Raw genomic sequence first — 21,180 nt, 5'->3', positions numbered from 1 at the left:
GCATATTTGTACCCATACATCTAAAGTGTAATCTTAGATTTAACGTAACTTTTCATAATAGGTGTTTTTTTTTTTGTATACACAAAATTATTAATAATCATTTATGTATTTCATATACACAATTTTTGGTATTCAGAGATAAATAATAAAATAAGTTTAAGTATTATAAATGTTGTGTAATTGAATCATTATTAAAAATGAAATACTTCAAAAACTGTCCTTGGTTTCTCTTTTGTCCTTTTTGTATCATTTTGTCACATTGATCTATTATTTTCTTTTCCAGATAGGATTTTCTATTTCACGAAAATGGCCGCCACAGAATAAGGCACACAATTGATGCAATGCGCACGTCGTAATAGCGATATAATTTACAATATATTTTATAACATATAATCAATAATTTATAGCCAATAATTCGCTGTGCCAATATATTTTATTATCATTTTTTTTTGTATTAATTAAAGTACGGATCGAACATTTGTAATGGCACAATTGCAAATTATTTATTGGAATTATCTTCATATACGAAAATAATAAATACGAAGCACTTTGAGTAGAAATAACAAACAGCTTTGAACATTTTAATCCTTATTCTTTTTTCCCAATGTTAGGAATAATTTTATGGCGGATTATTTACATCGTCTTATGAGGTATGTCTTGCAATTTTTTATTCTGTCGATATGGGTTAAAAACCTGTAACACTAGGCAACGCTAGATATTTATTATGCAGTTAAGGAATTCTTAATTTACGAGTAATAGTGATAAAAATAAATTATTTATAGTGAAAAAGAAATAATAGCTGATTATTTCTGAGCAATATTGTACTGAAATTATAAAAATTAATTAAAACAATGTATTTATGTTGAAATATTAATTCAATGCAACATTTTAAATGAATTATTCATTTTATTTTTATAAAAAATATTTTCACATCCGTGTGAGAAATATTTTTTTTTTGTTGCCCAGCGTAATTAATTAAAAGATATGGGTTAATTACTACGATTATAATTAACTCAATTTTTGGCTAATAGCATAGTGTATATCTTTGCATTATTAACACAAGTGATGTTTATATAGACCCTAAAAGACCAAGTATTAATGAATCTAATGACGTTAATATAATCTTTTAAATATTTTTCAATAATATTATCAACTTGTTTCTATAACATATTATTGTTTCGATAATAATTTTCTCACTGATCATTATTAAGCTTTTCGGCTTCGTCTATTGTAACATCGTACATTGTCATACTCATATAATTATAATATAATAACTACCCTTAATCTACTTAGCTTGCGGAATTATGCTTCTCATTTGTTATTATTTTTTCCTCTACAATCTTTCTTGTTTCATTATTATTAATTAACTTGTTCATTCAATTATGATATAATTAAATGATCTACCGTATCCCTACTTGCATAATTAATTAAAAAAACTATCAACCAACACAAATTTCTATAACCCAAATGAATTATATAACAGCTAAAGGTAAATTTAGTCGCCAACATCCAATTTTCATTATGCCTATTATTGAATCCATAGTAGCAAGAATAATCTAAATAAGTCATAAATCCATAAGCTGTTGACAGCTTTTTTTTTTTACTTGTAAGATTTGTAAGAGCAGTCATCAGATTATTCCTGAGCGACGGCCATTTTCCATTTAAAAATATGCCTCAATAATAATCGATGTAATGACATCATCTTCTCTCTGATCGTAGTAGATCTTACATAATAATGTGATAAAAATATCTTTAGTAATAATAAGAATAATAACAATTATTATAACAATATTAATAAGTATAATAATTAATAATTAATTGTAACAAATAATGACGGTGAAAAGAATGATAATAACAATGCAATGCAAGGGCGATTTATCGTAGCCCTCTTTATGTCTTTCAAGTAAATTAAATATTCAAAAAAAAAAAAAAAATAATAATAAATGTCATAGTAACAGTAATAATTATTATCAATTAGTTAATAATAAAAATAATAATATCAATGGTATATCAACAACCATTATGAATACATGACTATTATCTTGCTTATCAACTCTTTGTTTCATACTTAATCGTTACATTACATTAATTCATTCAATGATTATTTTTTCCTCATTTTCACCATTGACAAACGCAATGCCTGATGCCGTACATTGTTTGTACGTTTTTAAAACAAGAACTTAATAACTATTTACAAGGAAAAACATTTATGGAACGTGAAAGCTCGCGTTTATTTTTTGTTGCTCGCATATGTGATATTTTTCTTCGTTATAGCTAATTCTTACTTTATTTGTTACATGATGTGTCGGTGGGGTGAACAATGATGAGGAATTAATGAGGATAACAATGATGATGATGATGATGATAATGATAACGTTGTTGATGATATTAACGATGATGGTAGTGCTTTTTGTTAGAACATTGTCCCATATTGTTGTGGACGGTCAGAAATATCATTGAACAATACAACAAGTTACTCGACATGGTATAGGTCTATCTTCGTCATGACCATAGAGAGAATGGGATTTATATAAATTTGGATTGAAGATGATCGGAGGTTTCCCATTATAACAACTCTCGTATATTTCGATTCCTTCATCTATAAGAAATTCTTCATCTTTTTGATTGTTTAAAATTATTGAGCAATCATTTGCAAATGTTCTTAACTGTTCTGGGCTGATGAGTCTTGATTGATATTGTTTATCAGATTGTTTTGTTGACTCACTAAATCCATCTTCAATGCTTGAAATACTTTGAACACTTCCTCGTGCTAATGTATAATACTTCCGAACTATCTCCAAGCTGGCATTATCAGTTTTATTAGCAGACTTGTCGTTAATTTCTTCTAACTTTATAACACCTCGTTCTAATGGTTCAACAGTTTCTACATCCCAACATTCAAGCATGTCTGGTTCTTCAATACTTCCCAAAGAATTTCTTGCACTTGTATTTACTGACTTCTCTTCTTTTATATCTTCTCCATCATCTTCAGCACATAATGTCCCATAAATAGTTGTAGACAATAATTTACCATCAATTGAAACAACAATTTCGCCTTTTTCAAAAGTCTTAACTTGATTAACATCAACATTTGTATTCACCCTTCGACTAGAATCAGACCCTTTCAGCACACACGTTATTGACTCATTTGTTTTCGAGATTATCCGAGAGTTTTCGGCAACCCTCATACCCACATCGCTATCCTTTTCCGTGAATTCGCAAGTGCTTTGAATAAGCTCTTTTGCTTTACGAGGCTTACGATTTTTCTTACGCTGATGATTCGATTTATCTGTTTTTAAAGCCGTTGCAGTATTTTTATTTTTTTGAGATCTTTTCTTATTTTTTGAGCGCGTCTTTTTCTTTGATGGATTTGCTTCGTTCTTTAAGCAGTTGGCTCTTGCGAATTCGTCGTAGCTAGCCGGACGTAATGACGTCGTGTCATTCACGCAGCTATTAGCAGATAGTGCAGGCATGGGGTTGCCTTGCAAGTTTTTTGGCGGCTCGCTATCGTCCAGTTCATCATCTTCAGTTTCACCTTCTTCATCATTTAACGTCGATGTGACAAACATTTCCGGCGAATTAGCGCGTCGTAGCCATTCGGTTACGGCATTGGTAATTGGATGATCAGAATATCGTGTTTGACTTTCGAAGCCTGAATCTTCATTGGATGCATCAGCATTTAATTGAGCTTCTATTGCATCAACACCCATTACAACACCTTGAACATGTGTTTTCAGCTCCGTTTCCAACATATCTAATGATTGTTCATCACTTTCCGGTCTTGGCGTTGACTCCCGAATCACTTTTGTATTTTTGTACTTTTTTCTAGGCAAATTCTTTGATAAAATTTCTTGGTTTGGTATTCTCTGAATCACAGATGAGTCACGAGACTCATTTGTTCCTCCAGATGTTGCAGTACCATTAGACAATCGATCACAGTCTTCGTTCCCATTTGGCACAGTCATCTCTAATGGATTTTGAATAGGTATTTCTGTAAACTTGTCCTCAATTTTCTCTATAATGTTGTTAAATTCTTCGCATGTGACGTCCACTCCCACTTCAGTTACTAAAATTTCCTTATGGCCATTAGTTTGGTTAGATTCATTTGCAATCGCTTCCATTGCAAACTCAACATTTGTGACCACATCTGAAGACTCTATTGGTGATTCATGAGTATTAGGAGTTACTGTACATGATATATCTATGGAATTTCTTAATTTCAAATTGGAAGAATGTGTATCTTTAACCACGTGATTTTCAGAAATGACTGCAGACATTGAGGCTGATTTGTTGAGTGACGTGACGCTTCCGGTACTCTGGCTTGTGAGACTATTAGGTCTAAACTCGAATTCTTTACAGTTAGGATTTAATGGACGACTGTTGGAAACCAAATTATTCGAGGTTACAGAAGATTGAGCAATAGTATTCTCTGTTTCGGAATTATAGTCTTCCTCTTCTTCTTCTTCTTCCTCTTCAGGAGCACCATTTTCAATATTCTCCTACAAAAAAAAAATGTAATATAAATTATTTAATATTTATACACTTTTATAGCTTATTTACTCTATAATAATATTCCCATGATACGTTATTGATAAATCTAAATTCTATTTTTTTATCATGCGATTCTAATATTATTTTAAAAAATTGACCTTTCAAAGAAGATTTAATTTTAGATTTTAATTAAAATAGATTGAAATCTAAAGAAAGAATCTGATTATTTTAATCTATTCTTATCTAATATTTTAGCTTATTGAATATATCTGAAGATTTTATCAAAAATCATGATTGTTTTTTGTATTTTATAATAATATTTATTTAAACTATCAACCGTATATAATTAGCATTTCGAAATACTGTGTTTAATTGATTTTTTTTATTTTTAATGAGCTTTACCTGACCAAGAGGTCGTCTCATTTTTCTTTTGCTCAATTTCTTCTTCTTTTTTCGTCGAGCAAACGTTGATGTTAAGATAGGTATTTCGCTTGTCCTCATCATCGGTCCGCACTGTATTGTCATACCTTTAAGAAAGAGACAGAGAAGAGTTGATTAGATACATGAGAATGAAAAATAATCGAAAAAACATGAAGACAACAAAAAGAAACTAATCATGATAGCGACTTATATGTGTACCTCTGAAGAGTATCTCTTCTTCTTTGTTACTATCTCACTCTCTTTAGTTATTTTTACTGATTTCTATTTATGACCCCAGCAATTCGCGTCGCTTGCCAAGCATAGTTCTCGGCCTCGAACGGCCAATGGAATATTTTCAACATTCAAATGTCGGAGCAACAAGAGTCATTATGTTTTACAGATAGTCTAAATCAATGAGTCCGAAAAGTGAGTGAATGATAATGTGGTGCCACTAAAATCTTCAATTATTCCAAAAATAAATTCTCAAAATAAAGAAAACAGTCGGAAAAATTTATTTTAAAAACAAAAACGTATAAATAAATCTTAATTGAATCCTTAATTTAGATTAATTTCTCATTTATCTTATCAGTCAATGTCTTCTTGCAATAAAAGTGATGATGTGTTTTCGATGAACCTACACATGTGCAAACATGAATGCACGTGGAGGCATAGATACAAAATTGTATCAAAAACGACACGTCTCACGAGCGACTTGTCGATTATTTTTTTTACCTTGACCGGAGAAGAGGTGAGATGTCTATAATACGGCAAGGACGACGATGAACGGGACAGCAGTTGTGTATCTGGACAAACCCTTTCCCCTTTACAGCGCGTCCACACGTTGCTGCTCTCGTTTAACATTAGAAAGAGGTACAATCAAGCGGATTGGACCGGTTCGACATTGCAATGAGAGAAGGAGTAACCGTTGGACGCATTTGCCCATTGCTTAAGCAACATGCAAACATTTTAAACGGGGTCGTGATTGTCGCCCGTATATTTTATTCTACATTACTATTCACTAACCCAACAGACAAATTATTATGATACAATAATCATGTTGCGAAAGCTTGGCCAACAATATTACACTTCTCTCGTTCAATGTCTATTTTCCAATTAACATCGTGAGTTTTCATTCATTCTTTTTTTTTTCTTGGAAAATAATTTCTTAAAAACGAAATGGTGCATCATAATAAGGTCTCGAAATCAAAAAATTAAATTAAAAATAAAAAAAAAATACATCGCGTTATGAAATTAATAACAAACCGTTTACATTAACCAGCGCAGGACCAAACATGTAGTGACCGGGATACATGTACGGCTGTGGCACGGGAGGTATCACGTGAGGAGACACGTGCAATTGTTGTGCCAGGACGGTCTCAAGACACGGTTCATTTGAAAAGCTATTGTCCACTACTTCTTCTTCATAATCCACAAGGTTTATTGGTTCTTGAGGTTCTTGACTCGACTGTTCTTCATAATTTTGTTTTTCTACATCATTAGTTTCAGTCCAATTACTATTATTTCCATTTTCTAACGGTTCCTCAGTTCCATTTGTATGCTCCGTAGCTGTCACAGTGATTTCATTTTCATCTAGGCCTACTGGCAACTGTTGGTCTAATGGCGGATTCTAAAATTAAACAGTCACTTAGTTAATAAATCAATCTTAAAGTAATCAATAAATAATTTAATACAGTAAATCATTATAAAACCTGGTAATTGACGAGACAGTAGGGTTGTTCATATTTTGGCATAAAAGCAGGATTCACCCATTCAATTGGTCTCAAGGGAACAGCCTCACATGGCATTGCTGCTAAAAGATTGTGCATTGGTGGTCCCGGTACCGGTGGCCCCACAACCATTACCGGGTATTCATAATAATATCCACTAGCATGGTCATAGTATGTTCCATAATTCATATGAGGTGCTAATTCAACTGGAGGATACTCTTCTACACCATTTTCGCGATAATCAAGCAATTGCTGGTCTTCAGCTGTCTCACTGCCGTCTATTAGTGGTAAGAACATTAATAAATTGAATTACATATTGAACTTATTAGAAATCAATTTACTATCTACTAATGTACCTGCTGTCGAGTGAGAAGCAGACTGGCTTTCAGTAGTAGATGGTGTTGCACTAGTACTAGCATTATTACCAGACCAAACTTTTTTTTTTGCTAAGTAACCTTTTTTAAATAGCATATCCTGTCTTGGCGCCGTAATTCGTGTATATTCATTTTCATCAAATAGGATTTTTGGTTGTGATCGTGATGGTAACGATCCTGAAGAGTCACTAATGCCATTTTCATTTTTTTGTTCTGATCTTGAACGATGAGACTTATGAGTAGTTGATGAATTTTTTGTGATATTTTCGCGAGTTCTTCGTATCCCATCTTCATCATCTTCATCGGCTGGTGGAGCTGATGGGCAATCTAAAGATAAAAAAGAAAGGAGAAAATGAAAATTCATTGAGTAGTATATAAGTTGAATGTTTATTATGTAATTAAATGCTAAGATAAATGTGAAGAAGCTGCTCGACTAAAATAAATCATAGCTAATAGTTGCAGATTGATAGACATTGAATATTGTTGTTGAGCCGTACCGTATTGGTACCTCGCTATTAGAAGAACATGATGGGCTGAGCCTATCACGTGGTTGACTTTCTTCTGGCGACGCCACTGCATATTTTCACTGTGTCGCAGACCTCTTTTGTGTCTTCTCTTTCTCCCCAGCAAAGTCTACTCAGAAAATACTGGATAGCGAGTTGAACGGTCGAGCATGAAACGTCCTAAGTGGAATGACAGGAAGCCGTAAGGGGGAAAAGAGAGACAGACAACAGTTTAGAAGTGAGAGCAATGTAATCTGCTGTGGGCAATGCGCGAAATAAGACTGCTCATGCAGGAGCGCACGACGTGCCGGGACTAGAATAGTCCTAGAATCAGAATAGCACTCCCGGTAGAAGAAGAAATTTAGTTTCGTCTTGAAGTTATGAATTTTCTGGTGTAGCTTTCCGTCATGGAATATCAATACACGTTCAGTCTCCATCTAGATGGTATCAACTGGAATTTCATGGCAACGTGGTACATCAGAATTAAAAATAAAAATGTAACACGATTATGTATATGATTTTTAAGCTACATACTGAAAAAATCTACAAGAATAAGGTTAAAGACCGAACCTGCATCGGCATTTAGCACCTATACACTAATCATCACTAATTCAAATATTACATCGACGTCAACTAAGAGAACCACTTCGATTTTCAACTAGGGATGACTAGACTACCGGGTTTGCACACCCTTTACTTCTCGTTCCTTTTCACCAGCAACATTATTATACGAATATCGAGCAGCAGTGGGAGAACATGCGACTGCGCATCATCAAAACTCTTTAGCTTGGAAACTACAATAACAGAAAGTAAAGTCACAAATCAATCATTGAATCCACCTGCATTCTGTATAATTGAACAGATTAGACAAAGAGATAATCCGATAAATCAAGGCGCAAGTAGAGTATCTTATAGGCATGAGGAATATCAACTTCGTCTTCATCATCCACTTGCGAAGTAAAGGTGATGTCTAAAGCCAGAAACCAATTTGGAACATCTCTCGACCATTTTAGAACAGTCTCTAGATACATTGTCGAAAACATGCGGTCATAAAATATCTCTCAATAGACACACTGATGCCCTTGAAGAGTCCTACACTTGATTCTACTTTTTTTTAGTTTTCTAAAGCTCAGGTTCTTGACCCAACCGAGTCTTTACGATATTATTTTTATTACTGTGACATTATCTACGTCAACTATCAAGACAATAGGATTGTGCAAGTCTTGACATGAATTACGTTCTTCTCTAGTCTTCATGATACATACTCGTCATATGCTGTAATCTATGTACATTGGCCAAATAACGAGTACAAAATTATTGCTCGCACGCATAACCTATGCTAGTTATGAATAGCACGTGAACGTTACCACGAGGCTCGTCACATGCTCTTCATCCAACTTTCGGACTATTTGGATGCGTCACGAGACTCTTCAGACACGCACTAAGGCACACCCTACTTACAATCCATATCTTCCAAGTATTCTGCTATTTTTCAATGATTGCGTACACTATTGACTTTTCTAACGCAATTATAGAAGTAACATTTCTGTAAAAAAAACATAATGGTTAGAAAAAAAAAACTGTATCTGGAACTCGAACATGAACAGGCAAGAAAAATTAGCGATGGTTACGCAATCGCTCTTGCTTTACGGCTGCTGTGAACATTCAAGACGTAGTGATAGAAATGTTTATTACCTATCATTATCCATCTCCATACGTATATGATATTTATTAATCTATGGAAAAGTGCAATCTAGTAGAATTCAGGTTCTTATAATTTTCTATTTGATTAACCCCTTTATAAGACTTTCCCAGTACACATTATCGAGTCTAAGTCGCGTATCGATTCGCCCCATGACTCCAGTTTACTTCGGTCGGTGATATTTTAACAAAATTACTATTATACAATCGACGAGTAAATATGCCAACGTAGTTGATGGTTAATTACAGTTGTAGGGAGATTTAATATCCAGTATGGATGACAAAAGAAGTAAATATTAATTGATCAAGTGTATTTGTTGAATGTTTATTTGAACAATTGCGTGATGATATGAAATGAGATTGTTACTATCTCATACAAGATTTCTGTCAACAACATAATGAAGAATTTATTTGACACTTCTATAAAATGATAAAGACAGAGAAACAGCAACTGAAGCAGGTGAAAAAGTCGGAGGCCGCAAGTATGTGTGTGTTTGTGTGGATCGATGACTTGGCCTCTAGAAAAGAGGCGGAAAACACGAGGAGAAAGATATAATTGTAAAGAAGAATAAAAAATGACGAAGTATGTTTTATTATGAAGCCACTAGGACAATATTCACTAGTCTAGTGAGGACAACGTACGCTCCTGGTTTTTTCAATGTCCATATTTCACGCGGACATAGCAACCGTAAAGAATTAGAAGCCTAGACGACTAAACTTTATGATTGAGCATGCTTTGAAAAGCATAAAATCATTGGAATATATAGATTTGATATGAATTAAGCGGACACTAAATAATTGTTCCACTCTGACGTAATATTAACGAGCGCAACATGGAATTGTAAATTGCTTGGGAGATTAAATATACAGGAGAGTGGGGCATTTGTATTTCAAATCATACAAAACTTTTTTGGGTGAATATTTAACTCACCGGCGATGTTCAAAGTTCTCCATCTTGTTTTACGTTTGTAACCTTTGCCCATATCTCGTGGAGCCTAAGACCGGAATGGTCTCTTTCTCCGTTGTCACTTGGACCTGCACGATGACCAAGTAATCAAGGACAGAATTTTACCAGGGCGGTAACCCCATGTCGTACATCATCATTGATAAACCACTCACTACCTACTTTGTTTCATATTTTTTCTTTCTATATGATACTTTTTTAATTTATTCTTATAAAATTCCAGATTCTTCTGTGGCTCTCTTTCTCTAAACCCTGACGAAGTACACGACGACGATAAGAGCTATGCACCCGTGTCTAGCGAATTGCGATCACATACTGCGATCCCCACCCTTTACTAGATATCTCTTCCCCACCTTCAATGCGCGAGTAGACTTGATATGACGTAATCATGTTCATTTCTCTTGCAATTTATTTCTAGTCTCTTTTTTTTTTATATTTCAATTTCAAAATCTTGGTCTATTCATTCCGATGAGTCAAAAATAAATAACTGTCATTTTGTTGTTAATTTTTATGGTCTAATTAATATATCTCAATTTTGAATTTATTTTGCTCACATTTTGCGCATGACTAATCGACGCTAGCGCCGTTTCCATGACAACAGAATTCATTTAAATCACTGATGACCCGCGCAAATTGTGCCGGCCGGTACTATCTACATTCCTCGCGGCATCTACTGTGGAAGTTTATTGTTGAATCCAACTGTTACGTATTTATTTTTTTATCTTTTTCTATTTTTATTAACATTGCCTACGACGAAAGTGTAAAAATAACTTGTTACATTAGTTTGTGGTGTTTGAAATAATTTTATTATTTAATATAAACCACTTGAAATTCATCCAACCACTTCTAACCTAAAAATACTTGTAAAATAGCGTTGTCATTTTGATAAAATATCATAACAATGTTAAAATTAACATCGTTGAGTGATTTTGAAATTTCTATTCATGATGTCAATGAAGTTACTGCTGGTCTCATTGACAATCGACCAATTTACTGTGATAAAAAACATCTCCATGAAGAAACTCAACCTTTTGCTTTATACATCAGGCATTATCCTGAAGTAAATATCACTCCCGAGATGCTGGCAACTCGGGAATCTTCTCGCACTATTTGCGCTGGTGATTTATTTTTACCAGTTGAAGATAGTGCATTAAAAAAAATTGCTAGTGTTTGGCGCGAAAAAGGAATTGCAGAAGCTATCAGATGTGCTGCTGCTGAAGATCCAAGAAAAATTACAAAAATTGTCCATTGGATAGCTACAAGGTATATTTATTTTTTTATTACTTTAATAATGCTCTCATTAAATTTTTATTTTACTGTAATGAAAGTTTAACATCGTTAAAATGGCATGACTCACGCAAATAAGAATTTAAATTGTTTTATATTTATTTTTAACACCTGTTAATAATATATCCAGCCATTTATCAAATGTGACAAGTTTGTCTGTGAAAACAGAAAATGATCAAATTTCTCTTACAATCTCACGCCGTCATCCGCCTGTTCAATACTTCAATAAACAATAATAAATTAAGTTATAATTTTTATTTTCTTAGGATTACGTTGGTCCTGAACTTTATTGAAAAAAAAACATCATCACCATCTGAGGGATTATCTTCTGTAGGGTCAGGTTCAGTAGCAGACATTGCAGCTACGAGAGACTGGCCCACAGCTTTAATTCGATGTCTAGCGTGGCATCCTCATTGCATAAGATTAGCTTTAGCTACTCGTGATGATAGGATTAGAATATTTTCAAGTGGAATTCAAGGTGTTGCAGTTCTTCGACATGGAAGTCAAAAGTCTGTGTGTGCAATGAGCTGGCGACCGAATGCAGGAAGACAATTAGCCGCTGCCTGCTGTGGAGGAGTTTTGGTATGGACTGTAGAGTTGGGAGCTGCCAGCAATTCTCTTAGTCACGCTACTCTTCTACGTCAAAGAAATCATGCTCCTGTTACGGGGGTAGCTTGGCATCCACAGGGTGATTTATTAGTATCATGTTCGCCCAACGATCTGAATATTATCGTATGGGATGTCGAAAAAGAGACGGGAGTATCCCTCCGAAGACTTGGGGGTGGAGGTCAATGTATTCTTCGATGGTCTCCATGCGGCGCTAAACTTCTTGCGGCCACATGTCGGACTGTCTTCAGGTATGGGAATTTTTTTTATTTATTTTGAAAGAAAAAAAAATGAATTACTTTCTCTTATTTACAAAAATAGGGTGTGGAATACTGGTACCGGAAAACCATGGACAACTGAAAGATGGACTGTCCCTAATGGTCGTATTGCTGCTGCTTGTTTTGGACCGCATCAAACGCTTTTATTTGTATCAACAGAAGACCCGGCAACACTATTCTCTCTGCCTCTTCAAGACAATATCTTTGATTTAAGAGCATCTTCCACTAATGATACTAGAGTTGCAATTCCTTTGGTTGATCTTTCAAAAGCTTATTTTCCTCTCGGAGATAATGAAGGCATAACTCTAGGTGGAAGAGTTATAGCTATGGACTGGGATCTTTCTGGGAAATATCTTGCAATATTATTTCAAGACAGTCCATCAGTGGCTGTATTTAAAACGAAAGTTGGCACTATGTCTCGTTTGACAGAAGTTGTACCCGCTTGTCTAATCAACGGCGTTCCTGGTGAAATTCCAAACTGTTTACAGTTTCATCAATATTTAGAAACAGGTCAACAAAAAGCATGCCTAACTATTGCTTGGAGTAGTGGGCGTGTTCAACAATTTCCTATTATTGAAAAAGTTTCACCTTCAATAACTTGTCGTTAAGTAGCTATTATCACTACTATACATATATCTGTATTATATTATAGTGTTAAATTATTCTTTGAAAAAGTATATAATTTTATAAAAGACTTCTAGTTTTGTAAAAATTTGTATAATAAATTTTGATACAAGTCAAAAAATAGATAAACTTTTAAAAAATTCTTACAATATTGTAGAAAACACTTGAAAGATAGATTTTTAAATAAGCACTGCTTAAATGAACTTATTATTTATCAAAATATTAATAATATTAATTATGAATGTATATATAACGAAACATAAAAAATGTTTAAATTACATATCACAGTTGAAATCGATTTAAATACACCTGATGATGGTTTTGAAGAATTTATTTAAGATTTGTTGAATTTATGAGACGTTCTGACTCTCGAAAAGTTTATCATAATATACATGAGGAACGATATGTCTTGACGACTACGTATCTAATTATACGAAGTCACATGCAGAGCGTAGGACTTTCTATTTTTACGCCACTTGACCGTAAGCTAAACGTTGACGCGCGTGTTGTACCCTTTCAAACATTAATGTATATCACATTTTTTTAGATATATTTTTTTCACATTTTTTTACACTGTCTGAAACAAAACTACTACGAAGAAACATTGACTTTTTTAGCTTAATAACTCGCCAAACACCGTAATATGCGCGATGAATTTTTTTTACCATAAACCTCGTTTTTTATATTGCATTCTCACCCGCATGTGTAAAACGATCGGAATCAGTATATTATTTCAACGACGAAGATACACATGCGGAGACTATGGTATGAACGAGGTTGACAGGTGCCTTGACAAAAAGTTGGGACGATCCCGAGCATAGTAAGCATAATGTAAGCAGAGAGGGCTGGCAGACCACATGTGTTACTCTATCACTTAACTACGAACAGTATATGTATATCTCACATTGGTCCACAATATGTATGTGATGGTGCAAAGAAATTTTATTTAATGTGCGAGCATATGCATATATTCAAAGAGATTGAGTGGGAGAAACACGAGTGCATAATAAAACTTTTGCTAAAGGGTCAGGAGAACAACTTGATATATTGTTTCACACATTATGTTTATGCTTATTGACATCTATAATTAATTTTATGGCTCATCTACTTGACGTATCATTGATAATTGCTACCTATATCAATACACATTGATATCTTTTCTGATAACATTACTCCAAAAAGATTTAATATTTTATTTCTTTTTCATTATACATACATTTTATTTTCAACTCTTTTAAAATTATTTTAATATTTTATAATTAATCCTCATTTAAATGAAATCTTCTTTTGAGTTTTTTCTTCTTCAAGTGTTTTATAGAACAGAATTTGAATTGAAATGTTGCTCTTCAATATTTTTGTAAAACTGGCAGGCTTTAGATATAAAAAATTCTTCAAGTTTAAAAAAAAAAAACTGTAATTTTATTCAGATGAATTTTAAATTGTGCTATGAGTCAATGAAAAAAAAAGTACGGCGGATGAAAAAAAAAACTTAAAGAATTGAATGTCTTATAAAAATGAAAAAAAGAAATAATATATGCATAAAATGAAGAAAAACATTTTAGATGCAAGTATGTAAGAAGAAACTGTTGTTAATAAGTGACGCGTGTGCGACAGCTGCTTTGACATTTTTTTACACGTCTCAAGTGCATCGAAAAATTTCTCTGGGTCTCGAGTGACGAAAGGCCGACAGGTCGAGGGCCTTACTAGCCCCCTATGGCTTCGTGTTGACTTTCAAAATTTTTTTTATCCACAAACTGTCACAAAAAATGAAGGATAAACCCCATTTATGGTCATTGATAATTATAGTGAGATTAAAAAAAGACTTGCCTTCATCTTCAACAGGTTCATTAATCTCAACGATAACATAAGCAATTGTAACATTAATCTCATAATAAAACTTTTTTCAACTAATGTAAACTTGAATTAACAGTAAATTGATTACTGAAATTGCAATTTTTCGGTTCAAAACATATTTTGAGAGAAAGAAAAGGACTCTTTTTGAATATTAAAAATTTTCCCAGGCATATTATATTCATTAAATATGATTTATGCTTTTCAAAAGCTCCTAATGGAAGGCAGAAATTGTGAAAATGATTGACAACTGAAAAATCCCGAAATTTTTAGGGTAATATTACTGATGGAAAATGAATTTTTTCCGCTACCTTAAAAAGAATGTGGGAAAAAGTTAATAACTTTGTCACTTTTGTCAACCAAAATAATACAATCCTACATCACTAAATTAGAAATTAAAATTAGATATTACTAAAAAATGATAAACAAAAAATTAAACAGGAAATTAAAGGAGAAATTCGATTAAAAAATATTATAAAAAAGATATCATCTGTGATAGTTGACTCATTTACATTATATAATTTTCACATCTCTACTTAACATCAGATATCTTACCAATCTATTTTATAATAAATGTCTTATAATTATTGTTTTTTTTTTTTTGACAGGATAAAACATAAACATGTTGTGTTATTTTTATAATATAAGAAATAATTTTTATTAATATTGATAAAAAAGCAAAAATCAATAACATTTATTTAGATGAATGAAAAATAAGATAATTAATGAATTAATAAAATTATTAACTCAAGTGTACACTTACTTATAAGAGGACATCGCACTTGAGTCATTAACTTGAAAGCAAATATGAATTGCAAGAAAATGATGATAAAAAATCAAATAAATTGTGAAGGGTCTAGAAGACAAGAGATAGAGAATGACTGAGCATCTCACAGATGTGCGGTAGCGAGAGTTACCCTTGGTCCCCATTGGACCCCTAGTTGTGCCAAATGCATCAAGGTTCTGATAACTTCCATCTTTCCACTCCAAAGTACTTCAAACGTTCAGAAGCAAACTTAAAATCTAAAGCTTGAGTGCCATAGCGTCAGCCACGCGAGTGGGCGGTGCTTCTTTCAGCCCTGCTTTCCCTTTGGGCCTTCTTCTTGCTCCTGAAAAGATAGAGGGGGCGAAAATCAACTTAGAATTTGTCTTCTTAGTTTCTTTCAAAGTCACTGACTTATCTCGGGTCAGTAGACTCGCAACATCGGGTCGATCATCATCTCTCAGTCATCGATTGTGAACTCAAAGTGTTTCATGTGACCTTATAATATTTTTTAAACTCAAGCGTACATTTAAATTTTTTCAAAGTTCACATTGTAATATGCAATTAGAAGAACTTTATCAAAAGACTTCAGAGATTAAAGATTTATTGACATTACCACCGATGGACGATACTGAAGACTTCAGTCAAAGCTTTGACATGGATCCAAGTACTCCAACTGTATCAAATGATGCTAGCTTTTGGGATATGTCATCAAGACTAGAAGGAAATACTGGAGAAACTTGGGATCATTTACCAAGAAATGTATTTGAATATCCACCTACAAGAGTAACACCCTTTTCTATGGGCATTAATTCACCAGGTAGCACTGGAAGTGAAGTTTTGACTCCAACTTCTTGGACTGGTAGCTTCCATGGCAATGATTATGGTGAACAATCTAATGATGAAACTGATAGCACTTGGACTAGTGGAAGATTACCATCAATGAGCACTGCATTTTCTTTTTCACGCAATTTTTGCAGTGGCTTTGCTGAAGAACCAGAAGTGGATCCATTACGATATCAAGATTTAACCAATGATTATCATGACTATCAGGACTGTTCTTATGGAGAAGAAATTCGATTTACTTTTCCAGTGAATTCGAATCTTGAATCTCAAGGTGATGATTCACTTGATTTGAATTCTCTTCAGGCAGTTGATGAATTTGATCTTAGTTTAATTCGTGGAGATCCTACAACACTTCTGAACAATGAAGTTCTTCCAACTTTTATTAACAATAGACAAGACAATTGTGACTATCAAAAATACCCTGTGGGTCATCTTTTGTATGAACAGCCTACAAATAATAATTCAAATTATAAAACAATTCCGGAACCTCAGGATGAATTGAACCAAGTGGTTTTATCACAAAAAGAGGGATTACATATGGATAAACGTAATAATTCAAATGGTAACTATTCTTGTTTTTCAATTCAAATAAATAATTCTGTAATGATTGTATAATTTTTTTAAACATCTCTCTAATAATATTTATTGGCCAATTTACAGGTACAAATTATCAATGTCGTTGGATTAATTGTGGATGTGCGTTTACTGAACAAGAAGGTTTAGTCAAACATATAGAAAAACACCACATCGAATCTTCTGCCAATAATACTCATGGCGGAAGCAAAAGATCCCACAGGGATAAAGATAAAGACACAGTTGGTTCGAATAATTCAAGTCAAGACGAGTTCTCATGTCACTGGCAAGGGTGTCCGAGAGCTCGGCCCTTTAATGCGAGATATAAATTACTCATTCATATGCGGGTTCACAGTGGAGAAAAGCCAAACAAATGCCCAGTAAGTTATCAACATATTCATCTAAAAACTGGTCAATTTTATAAATCATTGAATGTTTACAAAGTATTTATAACACCTGAAAATAGGGTAAATTAACATGATTATTAAAGTGTGCATTTTTATGTAGTTTGCAGGATGTAAAAAAGCATTTTCACGCTTAGAAAATCTGAAGATTCATCAACGATCTCATACAGGTGAAAGACCTTATGCTTGTCAACATCGAGGATGTACCAAAGCTTTCAGCAATAGCAGTGATCGTGCCAAGCATCAGAGAACTCATTATGACACAGTAAGTTTTAATTCATTAAACCTTTATTAAATAACACTATTTTTACCTGTAATATTTTCTCTCGCTATTTATAATTTTATTTAGAATCTACATAAGTACAAAACTCAATTATTTTTTTCACTTTACAGAAGCCTTATGCTTGCCAAGTGGCTGGTTGTGGAAAACGATACACTGATCCATCAAGTCTTCGTAAACATGTGAAAAATCATGTTGAAACACCAACATCAGTATCGACGTTCAACAACTCATCATTGTTAAAACAAACACCGGTTGCCAAAATATCAACAAACATTACTACTCCACCAAGTCACTCTAACTCATTAGATTGTAAACAATCCAAAAGTGAAGAAATTTATGAAGAAGAAAAATTGATGAATGTCAACAATTGGTCTGGACTTGATATTCTTGATGAGAATCAACCAGAGTTCGTACCCTTTGAAACAGTTGGCCGATTTTTTGGAGAAGAAGAAAGCTGTGGAAATCTTGAAAGTATAGGTAAAATTCAAATTCACCTTATTAATTTTTGTACTTTAAATCCACAAATTTGTACTCATTTAACACTAGATTTTTAATAAGTTGGTTTTCTAGTTGGAGTACATATTTTTTGGAATGAATTAAAAATAAACATAAGCTATATATAATTTTTTTAACTTGAATAGTTAACACGATTAGTACTTATTTTTGTTTCGTTTCCCTTCATTTAATATACTCATAGTAATGTATTACTCTGGCATTCGACCGTTCATTTACTCAATCTCAGAGGAGGTTGCCCGCGGCTTTACGCTTCTACCACACACCGAGTCTTAAAATAATATTCGTTACTTTTTTGGAGTTGATGTACTAGCATACTCTTGTGTTATAAAAGCACGCGCCAGTATTATGTAGAATGATGATGACTGTAACCACGTGTGTCGCACGCGCTCATTTGATTAATCTTTCCATTCAATTACTTTTTTATTTTCATTTTATTTTGTCATTTGTTCCATTATTATCAATTATATAAACATAATATTTTATTTTATTAATCATTGTAATTATTCAATTTGTTACAGCTTATGACAGTGGTATTGCTGAGTTTCAAGAATTTAGTACTGAAATGGAACATCAATTCCTAGATCTAAGCAACTTGGATCAATCTGAATTCATCGTAGGATAATTTTATTCTTATTAAGGAGAATTTTTTTACATTTTTAATTTTTTATCATAAAATGGTTATACAAAATTTTTTATTCTTTAGTCTAAATTTTTTTTATTATACTTTAAGCGATCAAAAAAAAAAACATATGATCAGTGATAACAATTATCAATAATGAGGTAATGAACGTGATAAGAATTAGTTGAAACTTTTTATTTCCAAAATTTCACAACACTTTAAGTGTTGGAATCAATTTTTAATCCATTCTTTTTTACATATTCATGTGATTAGTTTTAAATGAATCTGTTTTTAAATATTTTTTATTGTAAATAACTATCCACAATATTCCGAATATAAGAAATTTAGGTATACATTATCTTTAAGAATTAATTGATAAGCAATTGAGAATATTAAATTCATATTACAATAAAAAGCTCAAGAAACAATTGATAAATTGTAACTGAGATTGAAAGAATTTATCTATAATCTAAAATAATTTTTCGATATTATATGATCTCAAATAAAATTTATAAAAAAAATTATCAATTAAATAAGCAACGAAGCCTAACATTTATAAATTGTACTAGTAAGCTATTTTTAACAACTTACTTTAATCATAAAAACCTTTATTTTTGTACATAAAAGTGTATATATCATAAATTTAACAAATGAAAAAGAAATATAAAATCTTATTTACTAATTAATTACCGCAAGATGAAGGTTTATTTTCCTGAGGTAAAAGACCGCAAATAAGGCCTTTAAAATTACTCAATGCAGCTTGTTGATTTTTAGAAGAATATTGTTCATTAATCACTATTGTAGGAACAAATGACAATGATGGGGTTAAATTATGTGTTCTGTCGCCGTGAGCAGCGAAGAGATCATCACCAAACTGTGATGTTGCGCATTCTTTAAGCATCTCCTTTGCTTTGCTGCTCAATCCTGCAGTCGTAGCACACTGTAAATACAATCATTTTCAGTTATAAATAATAATTACGTCACTATCATCATCATTAGCATCATTTAACTTCAAATTATTCATAGAAGCATTATAGCATTAGATATGATTATTTACGATGACGAGAAAAAATGTTAAATTTAAATAATTATCCGTTAAAAATAAAAAAAAAAAAATTATCTATTGATAAAAGGTACGAGAAAGAAACAAATATAAATATTTATATACCTGTTCTATGGGCTCTCCTAGATTCTCATGAGCCATGGCGCAACCAACGAACTTAACAGAAAGATGTGCTCGGTCTTCTGAACTTTCTACCTTGTCAATGGCATAAAGTCCACAGGCTTGGGCTTTGTTTCCTTCACATTCATCAGGTCCGTGTTGGCATGCGAAACTCCATTTACCAGTTTCATCAACTTGGTGCTGATTTATACAATAGATTTAATTAAAATTGGATTATTTATAATATTAGAATATCTATTTAATATTAATATTACCGAGGCTTTGCCATAAGGAATGAAAGTGATGTCTAAGTGATCCTTCAGACTATCATAATTTGGTAATAATTGTCTCTTTACAAAATTCATGCTGTCTCCGCATAAAGATTCATAATACAGAGTAACGCCAATGCATGATGAAGCCTTACAAGCATTCACCTAAAGAAACATAAACAATTTGTGTTAATAAATATACTATATGATTTATTTAATTTCCATATTATTAATAAATAATGAAATTTGATAATATTTAATTTTATACTTACAGCATTATAAGAAAAAATAAATATAAAACCCACAAATGTGCCAAGGACTGTTGATGAACCCATAATTATGTTATTGTAGATGACTTGTCTAGCTGATTGGAAACTAGTGCTTTCAAAGCAGTGTACGGTGTACAAAAGTTGACTTCAACACTCTCTCCTGTATTAAATACCTGGGCAGATCTCTCCTGAGTTGTTGATTGCAGGAGGAGAGAGGTAATATAAAAATGTGGTGGGATTCAGAAAGAGTGGGGCAAAACAAGTTGCTTTGGGCATTGGTTTACCAAGGTTTGCTAACATTGTCAGTATACAAATCTATTATACTGATAATTAATCCCATGAGACCGGTTTTCGTTTAAATGTACACTTTGGACTTGTTTTTAAATATTTACTAAATAATAAGCACTTTACCAAATTTTTACGGTAGTCAATCGATTTAGATAATAACTACACTTTAGAAAAATAAATATTATTATCAGATTTGAAGAATCAATGTGTTCGATAGAATTTATCAAAGCATCAAATTAGATATATGCCCAATCGAGTGTTGTGATGCTATTTTTAGAGAAGAAGTTTTTTACAAAAATAGACTTAGATGAGTAAAAAAAGCTAGATAAATAATGCCACCTTTTTGGTCATATTTAATAACA

At 32.6% G+C, this 21,180-nt stretch overlaps 4 protein-coding genes across 6 annotated transcripts; 2 read left to right on the top strand and 2 right to left on the bottom strand.

The window, feature by feature from the left end:
• Positions 1 to 947: 947 nt before the first annotated feature.
• On the bottom strand, positions 948 to 10,515 carry LOC118074916 (uncharacterized). Of its 3 annotated transcripts, none has more exons than XM_035096473.1 (7): positions 8,050 to 8,266; positions 7,510 to 7,966; positions 6,995 to 7,339; positions 6,621 to 6,916; positions 6,175 to 6,538; positions 4,894 to 5,018; positions 948 to 4,499 (listed from the first exon to the last, which is right to left on the bottom strand). In XM_035096473.1, the coding sequence occupies exons 2-7, from the start codon at positions 7,589 to 7,591 to the stop codon at positions 2,454 to 2,456; spliced, it is 3,258 nt and encodes a 1,085-aa protein (XP_034952364.1). In that variant the 5' UTR covers positions 7,592 to 7,966; positions 8,050 to 8,266; the 3' UTR covers positions 948 to 2,453. The 3 variants fall into 3 exon arrangements, with proteins under 3 accessions (XP_034952364.1, XP_034952366.1, XP_034952367.1); XM_035096475.1 differs by having other exon boundaries at positions 8,086 to 8,266; XM_035096476.1 differs by lacking the exons at positions 7,510 to 7,966; positions 8,050 to 8,266 and adding an exon at positions 10,148 to 10,515.
• On the top strand, positions 10,482 to 13,074 carry LOC118074917 (aladin). The gene is made up of 3 exons (XM_035096477.1): positions 10,482 to 11,443; positions 11,734 to 12,324; positions 12,395 to 13,074. The coding sequence occupies exons 1-3, from the start codon at positions 11,082 to 11,084 to the stop codon at positions 12,957 to 12,959; spliced, it is 1,518 nt and encodes a 505-aa protein (XP_034952368.1). The 5' UTR covers positions 10,482 to 11,081; the 3' UTR covers positions 12,960 to 13,074.
• Positions 13,075 to 16,167: 3,093 nt separating this feature from the next.
• On the top strand, positions 16,168 to 18,939 carry LOC118074729 (zinc finger protein GLI4-like). The gene is made up of 5 exons (XM_035096171.1): positions 16,168 to 16,997; positions 17,096 to 17,388; positions 17,516 to 17,677; positions 17,806 to 18,172; positions 18,730 to 18,939. Exons 1-5 carry the CDS (start codon positions 16,211 to 16,213, stop codon positions 18,831 to 18,833), a joined length of 1,713 nt encoding a protein of 570 aa, XP_034952062.1. The 5' UTR covers positions 16,168 to 16,210; the 3' UTR covers positions 18,834 to 18,939.
• A 487-nt stretch (positions 18,940 to 19,426) lies between these two features.
• LOC118074735 (GILT-like protein 1) lies at positions 19,427 to 20,731 on the bottom strand. The gene is made up of 4 exons (XM_035096181.1): positions 20,534 to 20,731; positions 20,268 to 20,426; positions 19,999 to 20,193; positions 19,427 to 19,770 (listed from the first exon to the last, which is right to left on the bottom strand). The coding sequence occupies exons 1-4, from the start codon at positions 20,594 to 20,596 to the stop codon at positions 19,513 to 19,515; spliced, it is 675 nt and encodes a 224-aa protein (XP_034952072.1). The 5' UTR covers positions 20,597 to 20,731; the 3' UTR covers positions 19,427 to 19,512.
• Positions 20,732 to 21,180: the final 449 nt, after the last annotated feature.

This window comes from Chelonus insularis, unplaced genomic scaffold, assembly GCF_013357705.1.
Source record: "Chelonus insularis isolate UGA/USDA-ARS -01 unplaced genomic scaffold, ASM1335770v1 contig_139_pilon, whole genome shotgun sequence".
NCBI lineage: Eukaryota > Metazoa > Arthropoda > Insecta > Hymenoptera > Braconidae > Chelonus > Chelonus insularis.
This window is presented reverse-complemented; position numbering and strand designations above follow the sequence as displayed.

Excerpts from the sequence above, each read along its gene's own strand:
- LOC118074916 (XM_035096473.1), bottom strand. The coding sequence starts at position 7,591 with ATGCAGTGGCGTCGCCAGAAGAAAGTCAACCACGTGATAGGCTCAGCC. Across the intron at positions 6,917-6,994 it reads TGCTTCTCACTCGACAGCAG|ACGGCAGTGAGACAGCTGAA; the intron begins GTACATTAGTAG and ends TACCACTAATAG. Across the intron at positions 6,539-6,620 it reads ACTGTCTCGTCAATTACCAG|AATCCGCCATTAGACCAACA; the intron begins GTTTTATAATGA and ends GTTTAATTTTAG.
- LOC118074917 (XM_035096477.1), top strand. The coding sequence starts at position 11,082 with ATGTTAAAATTAACATCGTTGAGTGATTTTGAAATTTCTATTCATGAT. Across the intron at positions 11,444-11,733 it reads GTCCATTGGATAGCTACAAG|GATTACGTTGGTCCTGAACT; the intron begins GTATATTTATTT and ends TTATTTTCTTAG. Across the intron at positions 12,325-12,394 it reads ACATGTCGGACTGTCTTCAG|GGTGTGGAATACTGGTACCG; the intron begins GTATGGGAATTT and ends TTACAAAAATAG.
- LOC118074729 (XM_035096171.1), top strand. The coding sequence starts at position 16,211 with ATGGACGATACTGAAGACTTCAGTCAAAGCTTTGACATGGATCCAAGT. Across the intron at positions 17,678-17,805 it reads AGAGAACTCATTATGACACA|AAGCCTTATGCTTGCCAAGT; the intron begins GTAAGTTTTAAT and ends TTCACTTTACAG. Across the intron at positions 18,173-18,729 it reads TGGAAATCTTGAAAGTATAG|CTTATGACAGTGGTATTGCT; the intron begins GTAAAATTCAAA and ends AATTTGTTACAG.
- LOC118074735 (XM_035096181.1), bottom strand. The coding sequence starts at position 20,596 with ATGGGTTCATCAACAGTCCTTGGCACATTTGTGGGTTTTATATTTATT. Across the intron at positions 20,427-20,533 it reads TTATTTTTTCTTATAATGCT|GTGAATGCTTGTAAGGCTTC; the intron begins GTAAGTATAAAA and ends ATGTTTCTTTAG. Across the intron at positions 19,771-19,998 it reads TAGGAGAGCCCATAGAACAG|TGTGCTACGACTGCAGGATT; the intron begins GTATATAAATAT and ends TTGTATTTACAG.